This window comes from Phyllobates terribilis, unplaced genomic scaffold (genome assembly GCF_046119375.1).
Source record: "Phyllobates terribilis strain yellow unplaced genomic scaffold, ASM4611937v1 Scaffold_9__5_contigs__length_417890890, whole genome shotgun sequence".
NCBI lineage: Eukaryota > Metazoa > Chordata > Amphibia > Anura > Dendrobatidae > Phyllobates > Phyllobates terribilis.
In genome coordinates, this window is record NW_027362769.1 from 359,342,243 (window position 1) to 359,362,337 (window position 20,095).

The window sequence follows — 20,095 nt, forward strand, 5'->3', positions numbered from 1 at the left end:
GTATAGAGAGAATGTGTACCTTATATACATGAGTTTTTACACTATATGCAGCAGTGTATAACAGGGGAGATGTAATAAAGTCCCATTTGATATACAGTATATTGCAGTACTGTTTGTACTCTCCATAATTTCTTTAGGAGCATTAAGCCTCTCATGGACATATCCTTACACTCATACATGAATACTGACTTTATTTCTTTTTCACGGATCTCACCGACACATTTGTTAATGTCACGGGTATATCTAATTTAGACACCGCCATGTCGCATTTCTCCTTTGTATCCCAGGAGTCTTTTGTTGTATTTATATACTCAACCTCCAATTAATTTCCTTCCCTTTACATATCTCTTCTTCACAGACACATCACACTTTCAATATATATTTTTCATCAAGAATTAGTAAATTATTTACATTAATATGTATTTTTTATATTTCCACTAGTTGTCTTTTAATTCTCATGCAAAACATTTTTTTCAGTCACAATGATTAAAAATTAATCTTACCTTTTATAGAGACACCATTTTTTTATTTGCATTGATTACTTATTTTTTTTTTTTACATTTATTTCTACTGAATATTTTTTTCATTAGTGCATACAACATTTTTTAAACCTTTTTTTCCTTTTGGAAAATTCATTTTTTTGCTCAATGTTCTCTTTTTCACTTTTTTTTTCTTTTACCCCAGCATTATTTGTATTTGACAATGGAATGATCACGCACACCTCATATGGGCGGCTTTATCAATTGGTGCAATTTTTTGAATCGTCAAACTTTTTAACCCCTTAGTGACCAATAGATGTCTTTTTACTGACCTGCTATATAAGAGACTAGCGTTCCCCCACAGGTGACTATCCTGTAACTGTCACCTGTACACGATAGCTGCCAACTTGCTGCATCAGCCACAATCAGTGTTAGCACCGACCTTGGACGTTTAACCCCTTAGATTCTGCTGTCAATAGTGACTACAGCATCTAAATAGTTAACAGATTGTGGGGGCGCCCTCTTTGACCTCATCGGCACCCTGAGATCTTGATTGCGTGGTCCTGATGTTTGCCATGGCAGGTAATGGCCAAATAACGGCCTTAGAGTGTTCCGGCTATAGTGGCCTGTTCAGAAGTTATCAAAATTTAGGTGGTAAAAATAAACTTTTTCATTCTTTTCATGCCACTTTCCATTATTTCCTGAAAAGAACCAGAAGGGTTAATGAACTACCTGAAAGCAGTTTTAAGTACCTTGAGGGGTGCAGTTTTTAAAATGGTATGACTTTTGGGTGGTTTCCAACATATGGGACCCCCAAAGTCACTTCAAAACTGAATTGGTCCCTATAAAAATACATTTTGTAAATTTCCTGGAAAAAATGAAAAATTACTGCTACATTTTTAAAACTTCTAAAATGTTAACAAAATAAAACAACGCTTTACAAATGGAGCTGATGTAAAGCAGACATGAGGGAAATGTTATTTAATAATGTTTTTGTGTGGTATGACTATTGGGATTAAAGGGATAGTCATACAAAGTTTGAAAATTGCAATTTTTAAAATATTTTTGTCAAATTTCTGATATTTCTGATATTTTTATAAATAAACTCAAAACATATTTAAATAGTGATATTATGATCTGCAAAAAGTACTAAGGAAAGTAAGGGGAAAGCTATCCCTACAGTAAGACTAAGCTGAATCCCTACAATGTAGCGGGCTGCCTGTTCCTTGCGAACAGACCCGCCTTAGTCCTCGAATAGTCTGAACGAAGACCTATAGCATAAGGGAGGGGTCCCTAAAAGAACTTAGGACTGGAACAAAAATGGGACTCCTCCTAAACAGAGAAGTTGTTGCAGAACACAAAAAGATAAACTGACAAAAGGTACTAGAGGTCCCAGAAGGACCAAGCGAACTGACAGAGAAAGGCACCGAAGCACCTGGCTAGCAAAACAGACAAACAACACTGAAGTCCAGCACAGCCAAAAGGGTGGAGCTGGAATATAAAGGCAGATGGTCACGTGTCCGCAAAACACAAGATGGAAAAAACAAACAAAAAAACAAACAGGAGGGTTCTAACAGTACCCCCTCTTTTATGAGGATCCTCCGGATCCTCCAAGCCCAGGCCTATCCGGAAACCTCCTGTGGAAAGCTCTAATAAGCATAGGAGCAGAGACATCATCCGCCCTTACCCAGGAGTTATCTTCGGGACCGAAACCCTTCCAGGAGACGAGATACTGTAATCTCACTCTATGCCATCTAGAATTCAAGATACGAGAAATTTCATTTTCGCCGTCTTCCACCACAGGAGGAACTGAGACAGTGGCATCCCTATCTGATACATCAGCTTTTTTCAACAAGGAAACATGAAACACAGGATTAATCTTCCAGGAAGTAGGGACATCCAACCTAACAGCAGACCGGTTAATAACCTGAAGCACTTTAAATGGACCACAAACTTAGGACCCAGTTTTTTAAAGGGAATCATCAACAGCAAGTTCCTTGAGGACAACCAAACCATGCCACCCATAGTAAACAAAACCTCCTTACGTTTCCTGTCAAAATACTTATTGGACTTCCTGTTAGCCTCTTGAAGGTTGCAACGTACATTAGTCCAAACTGTCTCCAAATCACCGGAAAAATTCTCCTCCCCCGGCACCGTCAACCCCAATTTGGAGAACGAACCAAAAGGAGAACACCCAGCAGAGGAGGATGTATGATTGTTAAGAGCAAATTCTGCGAGAGGCAGAAGCTCAGACCACACCTCTTGATTGTCCGAGACAAAACAACGCAAAAACTGTTCTACATCTTGGTTCTTTCTTTCAGTCTGTCCATTAGACTCAGGATGATACCCAGACGAAAATGACAAATGGACTCCCAACCTGTCACAAAAAGCACGCCAAAAGCGAGCCACAAACTGAGGTCCTCTATCAGAAACAATATCCGTGGGAACACCATGAAGCTTGACAATCTCCTTAACAAACGTTTTAGCGAGAGTCTTGGCGCAGGGCCACGTAATGAATGGAACCAAATGACACATCTTACTAAAACGGTCCAAGACCACCCAGATGAAACCCTCGTACCCAGGCAGATCAGAAATAAAATCCATTGTGAGATGCGTCCAAGGCGTACTAGGAACCTCCAGAGGGCAAAGCAACCCCGCAGCAGGAGTATGTGAAGCCTTTGACCTAGCACACACAGTACATTGACGCATCCACTTTATGACTTCCTTCTGCCATCCAGGCCACCAAAAACTGCGACTGATAAGTCTCTTAGTCTCAGAAATTCCCGGATGACCTGCCAACCGAGACTCATGACACTCCACAAACAACTCTCTCCTAAAGGTTCTAGAAACGAACAATCTCCCATGGGGAGTGTTAGATGGAGCATCATCTTGAGCTTTCAGAATCCCATTCTCCAAAACGGAGTCCAATGCCGACACCACAACTCCTTTCTGTAAAATGGTCTCCTCCTCCTCGGCACCGACCGTAGGAGAGAAGCTGCAAGATAAATCATTGGCTTTAACATTCTTTGTACCAGGGATATAGGTAACAGAAAAATGAAACCGAGAAAAAAAAGTGCTCACCTAGCATTCAAGCACTTGGCAGCATTCAGATAGATCAAATTCTTATGATCTGTGAAAACCTGAATAGGAAATCTAGCGCCTTCCAAAAAATGACGCCAATGTTCAAACGCGAGTTTAATAGACAACAACTCCCAATTTCCAACATCATAATTCAATTCGGTTTTCAAATTTTTTTTCGAAAACAAGGCACAAGGATGTACTCTATCCCTGTTCTCCTAAGACAAAACTGCTCCGACCCCGACCGATGAAGCATCGACCTCGACCAAAAAAGGCTTGGTCTCATCAGGCTGCATAAGGATAGGGGTAGAACTGAACCTCTCTTTGAGATACTCAAACGCTTCAATGGCCTCAGTAGTCCACTGGGCCGTATTCGCTCCTTTCCTGGTGAGATCGGTTAAAGGCTTAACAATTACAGAAAAATTCTTAATGAATTTCCTGTAATAATTGGCAAAACCCAAAAATCTCTGTATAGATTTCAAACCAATAGGCTTAGGTCCTTCCTGAACAGCCTGAACCTTCACCGGGTCCTTCTCAAAGACCTCGCTGGAGACAATGTAGCCCAAAAAACTAATTTTTTTGCACAGCGAACTCACATTTCTCCAGCTTAACAAAGAGTGAATTATCACTCAATAACTGCAAAACTTCACGTACACTCTGCCAATGGGACTCCAGATCTGGTGAATAAATCAAAATGTCATCCAAATACACAACCACATTCTTACCAATCAAAGGTCTCAGAATGTCATTAATAAGGTTCTGAAAAAATGCAGGTGCATTGGTAAGACCGAAAGGCATCACCAGATTCTCAAAATGACCTACCGGAGTGTTAAAAGCAGTTTTCTATTCATCACCCTCCTTCACTCGTAACAAATTGTATGCCCCCCGGAGATCAATCTTAGAGAACCACTTGGCCCCCACTAACTGGTTACACAAGTCAGGAATTAACGGCAATGAGTAGGAATTGCGTACGGTAATCTTATTAATTTCACGAAAATCCAGACATGGACGTAAACCCCCGTCCTTTTTTTTAACCCCTTTCTGACCCAGGGCGTATTAGTACGTAGAGGAAGACCGTCACCGCTATGGACGTGGTGTACGCGCTCAAGCGCCAGGGCTGCACTCTCTACGGCTTCGGAGGTTAATTGTATTCTCTGCTCCATCCTGACAACCCAAAGGCTCTTTTCAGAGCCACCACATCTTCTGAGTGAGAGGCTACAATCTCCTGTTGCTGTGCCGGGAGCTGATCTCTACTGTGCACTGGTGATCTCTGTATTCTGGCTGGTGGATCGCTCAGGTGTCCAGTTTGGGTGATGTGATGTGTCTTCTTATGGATCTATAACAAATATTACACACGGTGGATGCGGGGGAGTGGTGATACATATAGCTCTGTGCACACAGCTCATACCCTGCTGTGATGCGATTATTACAGAACAGAAATCCAAGTCTTGCCATGAGATGAATGTGTTGATTCTGCTACATGATATTTTTTCAGATCAGTGTAGGATGCAGCGAATATTCACTGCATGAGGCAGCTGGATAGATGGCCGCCCTGTGTACCCGGTATGTAGACTCCAATGTGATGACCGCTGATCTGTTTAGCCAATGAGTAGTAACCAGATATAGGGGTTTCCTCCTTCGTTTAACTCCTTAGTGGCCGTGTGTCTGCTGATCACACACATGATTTACTCAAGCGGCTCCTTCCCCCACTACAGACCCGCAGCGCTCACATCAGGCTCCTGGTAGAACATGAGACTTGTCTTAGTCTGTGGTGGGATCGGAACCGACACCACAGGGAATCCGCAAAGAATAATACGCGGGTGAGTGAGGAGCCTCCTGCACGTGTAGATGGAGCGGAGAAGCATCAGATCACTGCTGAATATACAGATAACGGCACTGATTGGAATTAACCCCCTCTCCCCCTACATGAGGATTGTGTGGAGCGCAGAAAACCCAAGCAAAGTAATCGTCCAATTTATAGGTTTTGTGGAATAAAAAACATAATGACTGGACTCCATGCTTAATCTTCCCCTACGGAAATATTTACCAGTCATCCCTTGTACACTGCTGAATATACTAGATCACTGCACCATCACCACACCAGTAACATGTAGCAGGATCTACCTGTGCATTTAATGCTTCTACTCTATAGTAAACAATGTATCGTGTAGTTCTATCTGACGCTGCAGGCGATGGTTCTCTTATCCACCAGCGGTGCCGGCTCTGATGAGGAGGATGTGGTGGCTCTTAGAAGAGCCTTTGGTTGTTCGGACAGATGTGGAGGAGCGGCGCTCACTTGCTCTTGCTCGCCTTGCTGCTCTCGGTCTTCTTGGGCAGCAGCACGGCCTGGATGTTGGGCAGGACGCCTCCCTGGGCAATGGTCACCCCACCCAGCAGCCTGTTGAGCTCCTCGTCATTGCGCACCGCCAGCTGCAGGTGACGGGGGATGATGCGGGTCTTCTTGTTGTCCCGGGCGGCATTGCCGGCCAATTCCAGGATCTCAGCAGTCAGATACTCCAGCACAGCGGCCAGATAGACCGGAGCGCCGGCGCCGACTCTCTCGGCATAATTGCCCTTGCGGAGAAGCCTGTGCACACGGCCGACTGGGAACTGGAGTCCTGCCCGGGATGAGCGGGTCTTTGCCTTAGCACGGACTTTGCCTCCTTGTTTGCCGCGTCCAGACATCGCTGTAATCTACTCCAAATAGTCAAAAGCAGAGACAGAAGTGAACTCTAGAATAATGCCCCTTCTGGCTCCTCAGTCGCCTTTTATCCGCTGCTGCCCCGACCTCCTACCTTATCATTGGATGGATCTGAAGCCGCCAATGGAGAGCAGACGTGTGGAAACACCAATAAGACGCAGCGGAGGAGCAGGCAGCAGTGCTCATTTGCATGTGTGGCTATAAATACCGCTGCGCTGCAGGAGCAGAAACATTGTTCTCTCTTCTCGGAGTTGTGATCGCTGTATACTCACCATGCCTGATCCCGCCAAGTCTGCGCCAGCGCCCAAGAAGGGCTCCAAGAAAGCCGTCACTAAGACTCAGAAGAAGGACGGCAAGAAACGTAGGAAGAGCAGGAAGGAGAGCTACGCCATCTACGTGTACAAGGTGCTGAAGCAGGTCCACCCCGACACCGGCATCTCCTCCAAGGCCATGGGCATCATGAACTCCTTCGTCAACGACATCTTCGAGCGCATCGCAGGGGAATCCTCCCGCCTGGCTCACTACAACAAGCGCTCCACCATCACCTCCCGGGAGATCCAGACCGCCGTGCGCCTGCTGCTGCCCGGAGAGCTGGCCAAGCACGCCGTGTCCGAGGGCACCAAGGCCGTCACCAAGTACACCAGCGCCAAGTGATCTGCTCCGTCTGCTGCTCCGCCATCACCCCAAAGGCTCTTCTAAGAGCCACCACCCCGTCTACATCAGAGCTGTGGCTGCTCCTGTGTCCTCTCCCGTCTACATCAGAGCTGTGGCTGCTCCTGTGTCCTCTCCCGTCTACATCAGAGCTGTGGCTGCTCCTGTGTCCTCTCCCGTCTACATCAGAGCTGTGGCTGCTCCTGTGTCCTCTCCCGTCTACATCGGAGCTGTGGCTGCTCCTGTGTCCTCTGCCGTCTACATCGGAGCTGTGGCTGCTCCTGTGTCCTCTGCCGTCTACATCGGAGCTGTGGCTGCTCCTGTGTCCTCTGCCGTCTACATCGGAGCTGTGGCTGCTCCTGTGTCCTCTCCCGTCTACATCGGAGCTGTGGCTGCTCCTGTGTCCTCTCCCGTCTCCATCGGAGCTGTGGCTGCTCCTGTGTCCTCTCCCGTCTACATCGGAGCTGTGGCTGCTCCTGTGTCCTCTCCCGTCTCCAGAGCTGTGGCTGCTCCTGTGTCCTCTCCCGTCTACATCAGGGCTGTGGCTGCTCCTGTGTCCTCTCCCGTCTACATCAGAGCTGTGGCTGCTCCTGTGTCCTCTCCCGTCTACATCAGAGCTGTGGCTGCTCCTGTGTCCTCTCCCGTCTACATCAGAGCTGTGGCTGCTCCTGTGTCCTCTCCCGTCTACATCAGGGCTGTGGCTGCTCCTGTGTCCTCTCCCGTCTCCATCAGAGCTGTGGCTGCTCCTGTGTCCTCTCCCGTGTACATCAGAGCTGTGGCTGCTCCTGTGTCCTCTCCCGTGTACATCAGAGCTGTGGCTGCTCCTGTGTCCTCTCCCGTCTACATCAGAGCTGTGGCTGCTCCTGTGTCCTCTCCCGTCTACATCGGAGCTGTGGCTGCTCCTGTGTCCTCTGCCGTCTACATCGGAGCTGTGGCTGCTCCTGTGTCCTCTGCCGTCTACATCGGAGCTGTGGCTGCTCCTGTGTCCTCTGCCGTCTCCATCGGAGCTGTGGCTGCTCCTGTGTCCTCTCCCGTCTACATCAGAGCTGTGGCTGCTCCTGTGTCCTCTCCCGTCTACATCGGAGCTGTGGCTGCTCCTGTGTCCTCTCCCGTCTACATCGGAGCTGTGGCTGCTCCTGTGTCCTCTCCCGTCTACATCGGAGCGGTGGCTGCTCCTGTGTCCTCTCCCGTCTACATCGGAGCTGTGGCTGCTCCTGTGTCCTCTGCCGTCTACATCGGAGCGGTGGCTGCTCCTGTGTCCTCTCCCGTCTACATCGGAGCGGTGGCTGCTCCTGTGTCCTCTCCCGTCTACATCGGAGCTGTGGCTGCTCCTGTGTCCTCTCCCGTCTACATCAGGGCTGTGGCTGCTCCTGTGTCCTCTCCCGTCTCCATCAGAGCTGTGGCTGCTCCTGTGTCCTCTCCCGTCTCCATCAGAGCTGTGGCTGCTCCTGTGTCCTCTCCCGTCTCCATCAGGGCTGTGGCTGCTCCTGTGTCCTCTCCCGTCTCCATCAGAGCTGTGGCTGCTCCTGTGTTCTCTCCCGTCTCCATCAGAGCTGTGGCTGCTCCTGTGTCCTCTCCCGTCTCCATCAGAGCTGTGGCTGCTCCTGTGTCCTCTCCCGTCTCCATCAGAGCTGTGGCTGCTCCTGTGTCCTCTCCCGTGTACATCAGAGCTGTGGCTGCTCCTGTGTCCTCTCCCGTGTACATCAGAGCTGTGGCTGCTCCTGTGTCCTCTCCCGTCTACATCAGAGCTGTGGCTGCTCCTGTGTCCTCTCCCGTCTACATCAGAGCTGTGGCTGCTCCTGTGTCCTCTCCCGTCTACATCAGAGCTGTGGCTGCTCCTGTGTCCTCTCCCGTCTACATCGGAGCTGTGGCTGCTCCTGTGTCCTCTCCCGTCTACATCAGAGCGGTGGCTGCTCCTGTGTCCTCTCCCGTCTCCATCAGAGCTGTGGCTGCTCCTGTGTTCTGTCTATTCACAGGGTAAATGACAGGTGGCGCTAGTAGAGCTGATTAACCCTTTCTAGACTGATGGTGAAACCTATGAATGAGTCCTTCACAGCTCTGATCCTTTCAGTAATCTTATGAGCGAGTTGTCCTGTGTTCAGTGGCTTTTTACTCCACCCCTTGCTCCCCAGATCTGATATTCCGGGGTCTCCTCCATCCTGTATAACATGATTCGTTTAGTTCATGTTTCTCCGAATAACATGAGACATTTGTGTAGATTTTATCTATAATTCCGGACACTTCTTTTCACAGCGGAAGAAATTACATCATTACATTTAGAAGTTGTGGAAACTACAATGAGCGGGAAATTCATAATCCGTAGAGGAAGAGGAGGAGCTAATGTTACCAATGGGTGAATTCCCGCTCAGTGGCTGATGGATTTTCTGTTCTTTGTCATCATATAACACGTGGTCCTATGTCGGGCCGATATCGGGAACACCTGCATGTGTGCAGCGATTATTCCTCGTTTACATCATACAGGAGTCTGTAGAGTTTCGGGATTAGGGCAGCAGATCTTTCTCTTCCGTACATTGCATCACAATCACTATTGTGGAGGACTATATACTGATCGGGGATTTATCCTACAAGAGACATTTCTAGAAAGATCAATTCTACTTTCCCATGCAGATCTCATTATGTCTCCCCGATCATCTCCTCAGCAGTTTTCCAGTAATCCATTTACAGATCAATTCTACAGCTAAAGGCAGGAGGTTTGTGACAGGACACGTACGATCGTGGATTGCAGATTGCTGAGAGTTCATTGCTCAGAACATTACACTCTGCTGTCAGGAGCCTATAGGTCAGGCATGCAGTATAGGTCAGGCATGCAGTATAGGTCAGGCATGCAGTATAGGTCAGGCATGCAGTATAGGTCAGGCATGCAGTATAGGTCAGGCATGCAGTATAGGTCAGGCATGCAGTATAGGTCGGGCATGCAGTATAGGTCGGGCATGCAGTATAGGTCAGGCATGCAGTATAGGTCAGGCATGCAGTATAGGTCGGGCATGCAGTATAGGTCGGGCATGCAGTATAGGTCGGGCATGCAGTATAGGTCGGGCATGCAGTATAGGTCGGGCATGCAGTATAGGTCGGGCATGCAGTATAGGTCGGGCATGCAGTATAGGTCGGGCATGCAGTATAGGTCGGGCATGCAGTATAGGTCAGGCATGCAGTATAGGTCAGGCATGCAGTATAGGTCAGGCATGCAGTATAGGTCAGGCATGCAGTATAGGTCGGGCATGCAGTATAGGTCAGGCATGCAGTATAGGTCAGGCATGCAGTATAGGTCAGGCATGCAGTATAGGTCGGGCATGCAGTATAGGTCGGGCATGCAGTATAGGTCGGGCATGCAGTATAGGTCAGGCATGCAGTATAGGTCGGGCATGCAGTATAGGTCGGGCATGCAGTATAGGTCAGGCATGCAGTATAGGTCGGGCATGCAGTATAGGTCGGGCATGCAGTATAGGTCAGGCATGCAGTATAGGTCAGGCATGCAGTATAGGTCAGGCATGCAGTATAGGTCAGGCATGCAGTATAGGTCAGGCATGCAGTTAGATCCTCAGTCATCACATCCTCCTCAGGAGATTCTTTCCTGCTCAGGTACTGATCGCTCTTCTGCTCTTTCTCTTGTCCTCTCCCTCTTTATCCACTGACACTGAACATGGGCCCCGTCTCCTCCCAACAGAGAGAAGCTCCGCACTCCAGTTGTGCTTCCCTGCCCGGATAATGTCTGTCATACAGAAAGCGGATTGCACGATGTGGAGACGATCTGGAGCTGCTGAGACCCCAGAAGGGTAACACAGGCGATGGCCTCCGCTGACTGCCACCTCCCTGACCTGTAATATAAGTACACCCCACTATTGTGCAAAAGGTGAACTGCTGAGAGAAGACACAAAATGCAGCGTCTACACACAGAGCACAGCTGTATATAGTGCACAGACTGCACAACAATTATATACAGCAGTGTGTATAGTATATAGAGCTGCCTGTACAGTATATAGAGCTGCCTGTACAGTATATAGAGCAGTGTGTATAGTATATAGAGCAGCCTGTACATTATATAGAGCAGCGTGTACAGTATATAGAGCAGTGTGTGCAGTATATAGAGCTGCCTGTACAGTATATAGAGCAGTGTGTACAGTATATAGAGCAGCGTGTATAGTATATAGAGCAGTCTGTACAGTATATAGAGCAGCCTGTACAGTATATAGAGCTGCCTGTACAGTATATAGAGCAGTGTGTATAGTATATAGAGCTGCCTGTACAGTATATAGAGCAGTGTGTACAGTATATAGAGCAGCGTGTATAGTATATAGAGCAGTCTGTACAGTATATAGAGCAGCCTGTACAGTATATAGAGCTGCCTGTACAGTATATAGAGCAGTGTGTATAATATATAGAGCCGCCTGTACAGTATATAGAGCAGTGTGTACAGTATATAGAGCAGCCTGTACAGTTTGTAGAGCAGGGTGTACAGTATATAGAGCAGTGTGTACAGTATATAGAGCAGCCTGTACAGTATATAGAGCAGTGTGTGCAGTATATAGAGCAGCCTGTACAGTATATAGAGCAGTGTGTACAGTATATAGAGCAGCCTGTACAGTATATAGAGCAGCGTGTGCAGTATATAGAGCAGTGTGTACAGTATATAGAGCAGCCTGTACATTATATAGAGCAGTGTGTACAGTATATAGAGCAGCGTGTACAGTATATAGTTCAGTGTGTACAGTATATAGTTCAGTGTGTACAGTATATAGAACAGTCTGTACAGTATATAGAGCAGTGTGTACAGTATATAGAGCAGCCTGTGCAGTATATAGAGCAGTGTGTACAGTATATAGAGCAGCCTGTACAGTTTGTAGAGCAGGGTGTACAGTATATAGAGCAGTGTGTACAGTATATAGAGCAGCCTGTACAGTATATAGAGCAGTGTGTGCAGTATATAGAGCAGCCTGTACAGTATATAGAGCAGTGTGTACAGTATATAGAGCAGCCTGTACAGTATATAGAGCAGCGTGTGCAGTATATAGAGCAGTGTGTACAGTATATAGAGCAGCCTGTACATTATATAGAGCAGTGTGTACAGTATATAGAGCAGCGTGTACAGTATATAGAGCAGTGTGTACAGTATATAGAGCAGCGTGTACAGTATATAGAGCAGTGTGTACAGTATATAGAGCAGCATGTACAGTATATAGAGCAGCCTGTACAGTATATAGAGCAGTGTGTACAGTATATAGAGCAGTGTGTATAGTATATAGAGCAGCCTGTACAGTATATAGAGCAATGTGTATAATATATAGTGCCGCCTGTACAGTATATAGAGTAGCCTGTACAGTATATAGAGTAGCCTGTATAGTCAGGGGTGGATTAAGAGTAGCGCAGCCCCCCCCACACACACACCTGATGTATCACATGTCACATGATCCCCTGTGATAGTTCACATGAAATTAATTGGGCACAATATTAATTATAATAATTTTTTTTAGGCTGTTTGCCCACTATGAGTTTTTTATGCGTTTCCGCCGCGGCAATTCCACTGCAGAAACACTTAAAAAACGCTTGGTAGAAGGCCTTCCATGTTCGCCAATGATAATCCGCATGTGCACTGCACATGCTGCGGAAATTTCCGCTGCGGATTATCATTGCGGAAAAATCCGCAGCATTACCAATTATTTTGCGGAAGCGCGGCGTTTTCGCCGCCATTGACTTGCAATGGAACGCATGGAATCCGCATCACTGCATTTGTACATGCAGAATCCATGCGTTTCAATGTGCAGATGGTAACCAGGTTTGGAGAAGAGGAGTCTCTCCGCACCCGGGTACCATAGAACCTGTAAAAAAAGAATAAAATAAAAAATAAATATTATACTTACCTTATGACGTCCCCCGGTGTCTTTATCCTATGCGTCCTGGCTTGCCGGCAGCTCGCGATGGTCTGAAAATGACCTGCCGTGACGTCATTTAGTCATGTGACGGGTCACACGACCGCTGACGTCGGCAGGCCATCAGAAGGTAAGTATATATTTTTTATTTTTTACCATTCTTTTACGTTCACACTATATAAATCCATGCTGGTTGCATGGATTTATATAGTGTAACCAAGTTGTCAAGCACTTTCCAAGTGATGCTAAAATCGCTTGGAAAGCGCTTGTCAACCCGCATGCAGAAATGCATGTGAAGAACGCTTCACTTCCGCTTGTCCCTGGCAGGAAAAACGCATGTACAATCCGCATGTTCAATCCGCACGCGTTTTTTCTGCCAGGGAGATACAGAAACGCTCAAAATATGAAGCACACGTAGCCATCTATACACAGCGCGAGGCCGCACGGTGCCATCGATACTCAGCGGGAGGCCACAAGGTGCCATCTATACACAGCAGGAGGCCGCACGTAGCTATCTATACACAGCAGGAGGCCGCACGGTGCCATCTATACACAGCAGGAGGCAGAACGGTGCCATCTATACACAGCGGGAGGCCGCACGTAGCCATCTATACACAGCGGGAGGCCACACGGTGCCATCTATACACAGCAGGAGGCCGCACGTAGCTATCTATACACAGCAGGAGGCCGCACGGTGCCATCTATACACAGCAGGAGGCAGAACGGTGCCATCTATACACAGCGGGAGGCCGCACGTAGCCATCTATACACAGCGGGAGGCCGCACATAGCCATCTATACACAGGAGGAGGCCGCACATAGCCATCTATACACAGCGGGAGGCTGCACGTAGCCATCTATACACAGCGGGAGGCCGCACATAGCCATCTATACACAGCAGGAGGCCACACATAGCCATCTATACACAGCAGGAGGCCGCACGGCGCCATCTATACACAGCGAGAGGCCACACAGCGCCATCAATACACAGCGGGAGGACACACGGCACCCACCCCTAGAGACAGCAGGAGGCCGCACGGTGCCATTTATACTCAGCAGGAGTCCGCACGCAGTCACGCACACACAAACATATACAGACATATACATACATACACGCATAAACACATTTGAAACACAAAAATACATATAAACAGACATCACTCAATGACATCTCTCTGCACACACACACACACACACTCAATCACACACACACACACACACTCACACACACTCACCATCCCCCGGCTCGGCTCCAGTCCTCCTGCTCCTCTCCGATGCAGCAGTGCAGGCCGGGAGCGCACTGCGTGACGTCACAGCTAGGAGACACGGCCGCGCACAGGGCCGTGTCTCCTAGCTGTGACGTGGCCGGACCAGCACAGGGAAGTTAACTGCTGCAGTGTTGGCGCGGCCGAATAAGAAGTAGCGGCCGTGCGCCGCTGCTGGGGGAGCGGTCCGGGGGCCCCCCCGCCACTGTCTGCCGTTATGTGCCGCGGCGCCGCACATATAATGAGGGCAATCTAGCCATAGACACCCCGGAGCCCCCCTGAGGAGCGGGGCCCCGGGCGGTAGCCCAGATTGCCCTCATTATAATCTGCCTATGTGTAAAGTATATAGAGCAGCCTGTACAGTATATAGAGCAGTGTGTACAGTATATAGAGCAGTTTGCACAGTATATAGAGCAGTTTGTACAGTATATAGAGCAGCCTGTACAGTATGTACAGCAGTGTGTACAGTATATAGAGCAGTCTGTCCAGTATATAGAGCAGTGTGTACAGTATATAGAGCTGTCTGTACAGTATATAGAGCAGTGTGTACAGTATATAGAGCAGTTTGCACAGTATATATAGCTGCCTGTACAGTATATAGAGCAGTGTGTGCAGTACATAGAGCAGTGTGCACAGTATAAAGAGCTGCCTTTACAGTATATAGAGTAGTATGTACAGTATATAGAGCTGCCTGTACAGTATATAGAGCAGTCTGTACAGTATATATGTAGCGCCCCAAGGGTTCGGTCGCTACAGAGGTATTACATCTCACCCAGAGGTGCGATATCTCACTTCCAGGTAAGGATGGAGTGTGGCTCAGGACCCTAACACCCGCATGCACTACACCACATTTCCGGGGGACAGGGCGACAATGCTCCCAAGTGTGAGCACAACTGCCCCTGTCCCTGGCTGGAATGGGGGGAGGGAACACCTAGAAAGGGGGAACCCGGTAGTGTGTGGGTGTGGGAGAGTAGATCCTGGGTGCACTGATGAGAGAGGTATAAAAGGTGGGAGCCATCTTAGAGACAGTGCTCCGTCAGAGGGAAGAAGTGACAGAACAGGGCCTCTGTGGAGCTCTGCTCCGGAGGCGTGTCTAGCCTATGAGGCTCTGCCAGGACAGAGAGTAGAGAAGAGAGAGGAGAAGACAGGGAGCAGGGGCTCTGTACGAGCTCTGCTCCACGGGCAGGCCAAGTCACAAGGCCTGGGCCTGGAGGAGAAGGAAGGAGAGGAGAGGAACGGAGGAGGCTCCAGGAGTGGACTGAAGGGACCCCAGGAGTGCGTACCTGGAGGATCCGTTGAAGCATTCCAGAGTAATTACCTCATAAAGTGACAGTGGTCAGAATTGTAAAAATTGGCCTGGTCATTAAGGCGCAAACCACCCTCGGAGGTAAAGGGGTTAACATGAAAAATCCAACTGCCACAGGCGACTTAGAAGGTCTAATCTGACCAGCAGCCAGGCTAGTCTGTATGTACTCCTCCAAGGCCTTTCTTTCAGGGATAGTCAGATTAAACAAGCGACTCTTGGGAAGAGTAGCTCCCAGAACAAACTAAATGGCACAATCATAATCCCTATGAGGAGGTAAAACTTGTGTCTCCTCCTCCTAAAAAACCCTCCAAAAATCTTGAATAGGTACAGGTAATTCCCCTTTTTCCACAGCCGCAATGCGACCATTACAACATTTATGGTAAATTATTTAATACAACCAAGTCCAAAATTTCTTGGTGAGAGTCCATTGATAGTGAGAGGAAATGCAGCAACCTTGTGAGTAATACATTTCAAGGGAGTGTTATCAATAGCAATCACAGAAATAGGTGATGACAAAGGTTTGGATTTCAATTTATGTTTTTCCAAAAACCCTTTATCAATCACATTAAGTGTTGAACCACAATCCACAAATACCTGAAATTCAATCAAATTTTCCTGCAAAGTAGTACTCCCTGAAAGAAATACTCCTGCAGAGCGTAAACAAGCTATACGGGCGTACCTGACCTTTTTTTTTTTCTTTACTTAAACGAAGCTCACAATACTTAATCAAATGGTCAGCTTTACCACAATAAAGACACAATCCCTCGGCGAACCTCCGGTCTCTTTCCTGAGAGGGGAGAGACTTTGCCCCAACCTCCATCGTTTCTCCGCCGTCTGAGCAGATTTTCTGGGGGCTAGGACCTGGCATTATAGCAGTCTTTACCTCATTCTGCCTAAATCTCAGTCTCCTATCCACACAAACAGCTAATTGCATGGCATCCTGCAGAGTCTCAGGTGCGGGGAATGCAATTAGCAAATCCTTAACCCTTTCACTCAGACCAGCAAGAAATAGACATTTCAGAGCAGGATCATTCCATTTGACATCTGAAGCCCATCTTCTAAAGTGTGTGCAATAATTTTCAACATCACCTGACCCCTGATTCAAACACCTGAGTTCTGTCTCAGCAGATGAGATTCGATCAAGATCGTCATATAATAGACCCATAGCAGAAAAAAATTATTCTACAGACCTTAAGCATGGATCATTAGGTTGGAGAGAAAAGGCCCACCCCTGTGGTTCATTGCGCAAAAGTGACATAATAAAACCAATGCGCTGTGATTCATTCCCAGAGGACCTTGGTCTCAAGCGAAAATATAACAAACAAGCATTTTTAAAGGAAAAAAAATCTTGCTGTTTACCATTAAAAACATCAGGCAGTCCTACCTTGGGTTCCACAAAATGCGCTCCAGAACAGCTACTCACGTGTTGCTGGAGCTCGGCCACCTCCAGATACAATCCCTGCAAGCGTTGAGCCAAAACTTGGATGGAAGCCATACTGATCCCCGAATTTCTTTCCTTTAGTTTCTTTGGGCTGAACTTACTGTTATGATCTGCAACAAGCACTAAGGAAAGAAAGGGGAAAGCTATCCCTACAGTAAGACTAAGCTGAATCCCTACGATGTAACGGGCTGCCTGTTCTTTGTGAACAGACCCGCCTTAGTCCTCGGCTATTCTGAACGAAGACCAATAGAATAAGGGGAGGGGTCCCTAAAAGAACTAAGGACTGGAGCAAAAATGTTGCAGAGCACAAAAGATAAACTGACCAAAGGTACTAGAGGTCCCAGAAGGACCAAGCGAACAGACAGGGAAAGGCACCGAAGCACCTCGCTAGCAAAACAGTCAAACAACACTGAAGTCCAGCACAGCCAAAAGGGCGGAGCTGGAATATAAAGGCAGATGGTCACGTGACTGCAAAACACAAGATGGAAAAAACAAACAGGAGGGTTCTAACAAATGATGAGCAAACGTGCTCACCACTACTCGGTACTCGCCGAGCATCACTGTGCTCGACATGCTCGCGAGTATTTCCGGGTTGCTGGGGGGTGAGCTCGGGTCACCTCCCTGCATGTTTGGCGCTATTTAGAGGGTCAAACAACATGCAGGGATTGCTTGCCACACACTGTAATGCCGTAGCCATGTTGGTTGTGGCATTAAAGTGACTGACTGGCCGCATAGCGTCATCGGGTCTATTAAAGACCCGTTGACGCTATGGTTGTCACAGTCTACCCCGGAAACAGGCAGAGTAGGGAGAGCTGCTGCTTTCCCTACTCTGCCTGCTCAGCAGAAGTTCTAATTGCGCCCCCCCCCCCCAAAAAAAAAAAAAGTAAATAATTGTCGTGGTCACAGAAGAGCAGATCTCACAACTTTCCAGCCATTACGTAGTAATTTTTCTCCTGCTGAAGTCCTAGATTCCTCTTTCATTGCCCCATAAAGTGTGATGCCAACAAAAGTGCCTCCAAAAACAGTATGGTACCACCATGGGAATTCCTCCACATGCACAGTGTAATGACCCTACTGTACCCACCTCTACTCCCAGGGCAAAGTATGCTGACCCCAAAACTGTTTGATCCCCCAACTTTGACCCCCACACAGCCCTCCATGCAGTATAATGGGCCTATATACAGTATAATGGCCCCGCACAAACCTTCAGACTCCACAGAGTATAGTGCACTCGCCATGGTCCTCCACACAGTATAATGCACTCCCCACGGTCCTCCACACAGTATATTGCACTCCCCATGGTCCTGTATGCAGTAGAATGTAGCCCCCCATAGAGTAAAAATGCAGCCCCCACCATAGGGTAAAATGCAGCCCCAGTCCTCCAGTATTATCAGTACGCACTGATTAAACATTCCCTCACTACCTTCAAGTCAACACTCACTGTAGCAAAACACACATATTTCTCATCTCTCATATCCTCCCTGTCTCACAACCCCAAACAACTATTCAACACCTTCAATTCTCTCCCTCATCCCCCAGTGTCTCCTCCCTCTCCTCTAATTTCAGCTGAAGACTTTGCCTCATTCTTCAAGCAGAAGATTGACACCATGAGAAAAAGCTTTTGCCTAATGTTCCCACAGCCAGAGCCGGACTGGAGTACCTGGGGCCCACCAGGAAAAAAAATCAATCTTGGGGCCCACCAGCACCATGCAGTTACCGTATATAAGAATAACATAAGTCCACAAACTCTTTCAAATTGATTCAACTTTATTAACCAATAAATAACCAATATAATGAATAAATAACACACTAAAGAAACACTCCTGGCAAAAGAGGAACACTGTTATCTTATTCACATGAGTGTGTGATAAAGTGCCATAACAGAACAATAACAATAAATACTTTCAAGGTACATTCTCTTAAAGTATGAGTGCCACAAATTGAACCTGCATCTATCTAGCAACCCAGCAGCCAGCTTCATTGTAGCAGCACCAAACTTGGCCCACTGGGAAAACTTAAAGAATTCTGTAAGCATTTTGGAAGTTTATATTGCACGTTTTCCTCTCCTCTATAATACAGTACCATTCAATTGTTAGTGAAAGGCCCAAAACAACAAATAAACACACACTAACAGTCATTCAGCAGCAAAATTACAAAAATTTTTTTCAGAACAGAAGATGACATTGCATGCGTATTAATAATGTATCATAGTCTAAGTTCCTTGAAATGTCATACTCAATGTTCAACAGAAGGAGTGACTCTAAAAGCTCCTGTCCAATCGAAGACCTCAGACGATTTTTTACTATTTTCAGCTTTGAGAACACTCTTTCACATGAAACCTGGGTGTAAGCAAGTGTAAGAAGTGTCTTGTAAACTGCAAAAATGTTTGTGTAAGCAGCAGAATGTAAATTGCAGTCATATAAAAGTCTGTAGCAGCAGGAAAGACAGTTTTTTTGCGGGACAAGTTGTACTTTCAGATGCAATAATTTATTTTACCATATAATGTACAGGGAAATGGCAATAAAAGTTCCAAGTGCAGTAAAATTGCAAAAAAAGTGCAATTACACATTTGTTTATTGGGTTTTTTAGTCACCATGTTCACTATATGGTAAAACCGACATGACAGTGTCATGCCTCGGGTCAGTACGAGTTCGTAGATACCAAACATATATACCTTTACTGGTATATATGTTTGGTTTACTGGCTGCTCACATATCCCCACCCCAGGGCGTGTGTATAAAATGGAGACCGAGTGTTTCATTCAGTGTCTGTGGCTGAAGGTGTGGAGACCTCCAGAGTGTTTGTGCTACAGGACACCGACCGTGAGCGGGTGAACCCACCATATTGTATGGACTGTTTATTTTCTGTTTTGTTACACTGTTCCGGACAAGGCTGTCTTTTGTTTACTTCTAAAAGTGTGGTTTATGAAGGTATAATAAACCAGCCTTGGACTTTTTTAAAGAAACAGTATCCTGTGCCTACTTCTAACGTGGCTGAGTGAGTACCAAACTCTACAATTGGTGGAAAATTCAGACACAAATCCCAAGGGGCAGTGTGACTGCTTCAAGAGGGACTGTATGTCCTGGGTGAAGTCTGCCACAAGCCAGCAAGTGATGTCAGACAAAATGGGGCACCTGCTGAAACATTTGGTGCAGCGCAGCAATCACCACACCAGCAGCACCAGCAATTATTACAGCAGCAACAATTGGCGCAACAAAAGACCACTAAGCTGCTGATGCAGCAGATCCAGCTCCAGAAACAGAAGCAACAGGATCAACATTGTCAACAGC

General features: G+C 47.1%; 2 protein-coding genes across 2 annotated transcripts; one reads left to right on the forward strand and one right to left on the reverse strand.

Moving 5' to 3' along the window:
* Positions 1–5,751: 5,751 nt before the first annotated feature.
* Positions 5,752–6,242, reverse strand: LOC141161018 (histone H2A type 1-like). The gene has a single exon (XM_073645811.1). The coding sequence runs from the start codon at positions 6,240–6,242 to the stop codon at positions 5,850–5,852; it is 393 nt and encodes a 130-aa protein (XP_073501912.1). The 3' UTR covers positions 5,752–5,849.
* Positions 6,243–6,493: 251 nt separating this feature from the next.
* On the forward strand, positions 6,494–6,923 carry LOC141161019 (histone H2B 1.1-like). Its single transcript, XM_073645812.1, has one exon. It carries the CDS (start codon positions 6,532–6,534, stop codon positions 6,910–6,912), a length of 381 nt encoding a protein of 126 aa, XP_073501913.1. The 5' UTR covers positions 6,494–6,531; the 3' UTR covers positions 6,913–6,923.
* Positions 6,924–20,095: the final 13,172 nt, after the last annotated feature.

Coding starts and splice junctions, on each gene's coding strand:
- LOC141161018 (XM_073645811.1), bottom strand. CDS start 6,242: ATGTCTGGACGCGGCAAACAAGGAGGCAAAGTCCGTGCTAAGGCAAAG.
- LOC141161019 (XM_073645812.1), top strand. CDS start 6,532: ATGCCTGATCCCGCCAAGTCTGCGCCAGCGCCCAAGAAGGGCTCCAAG.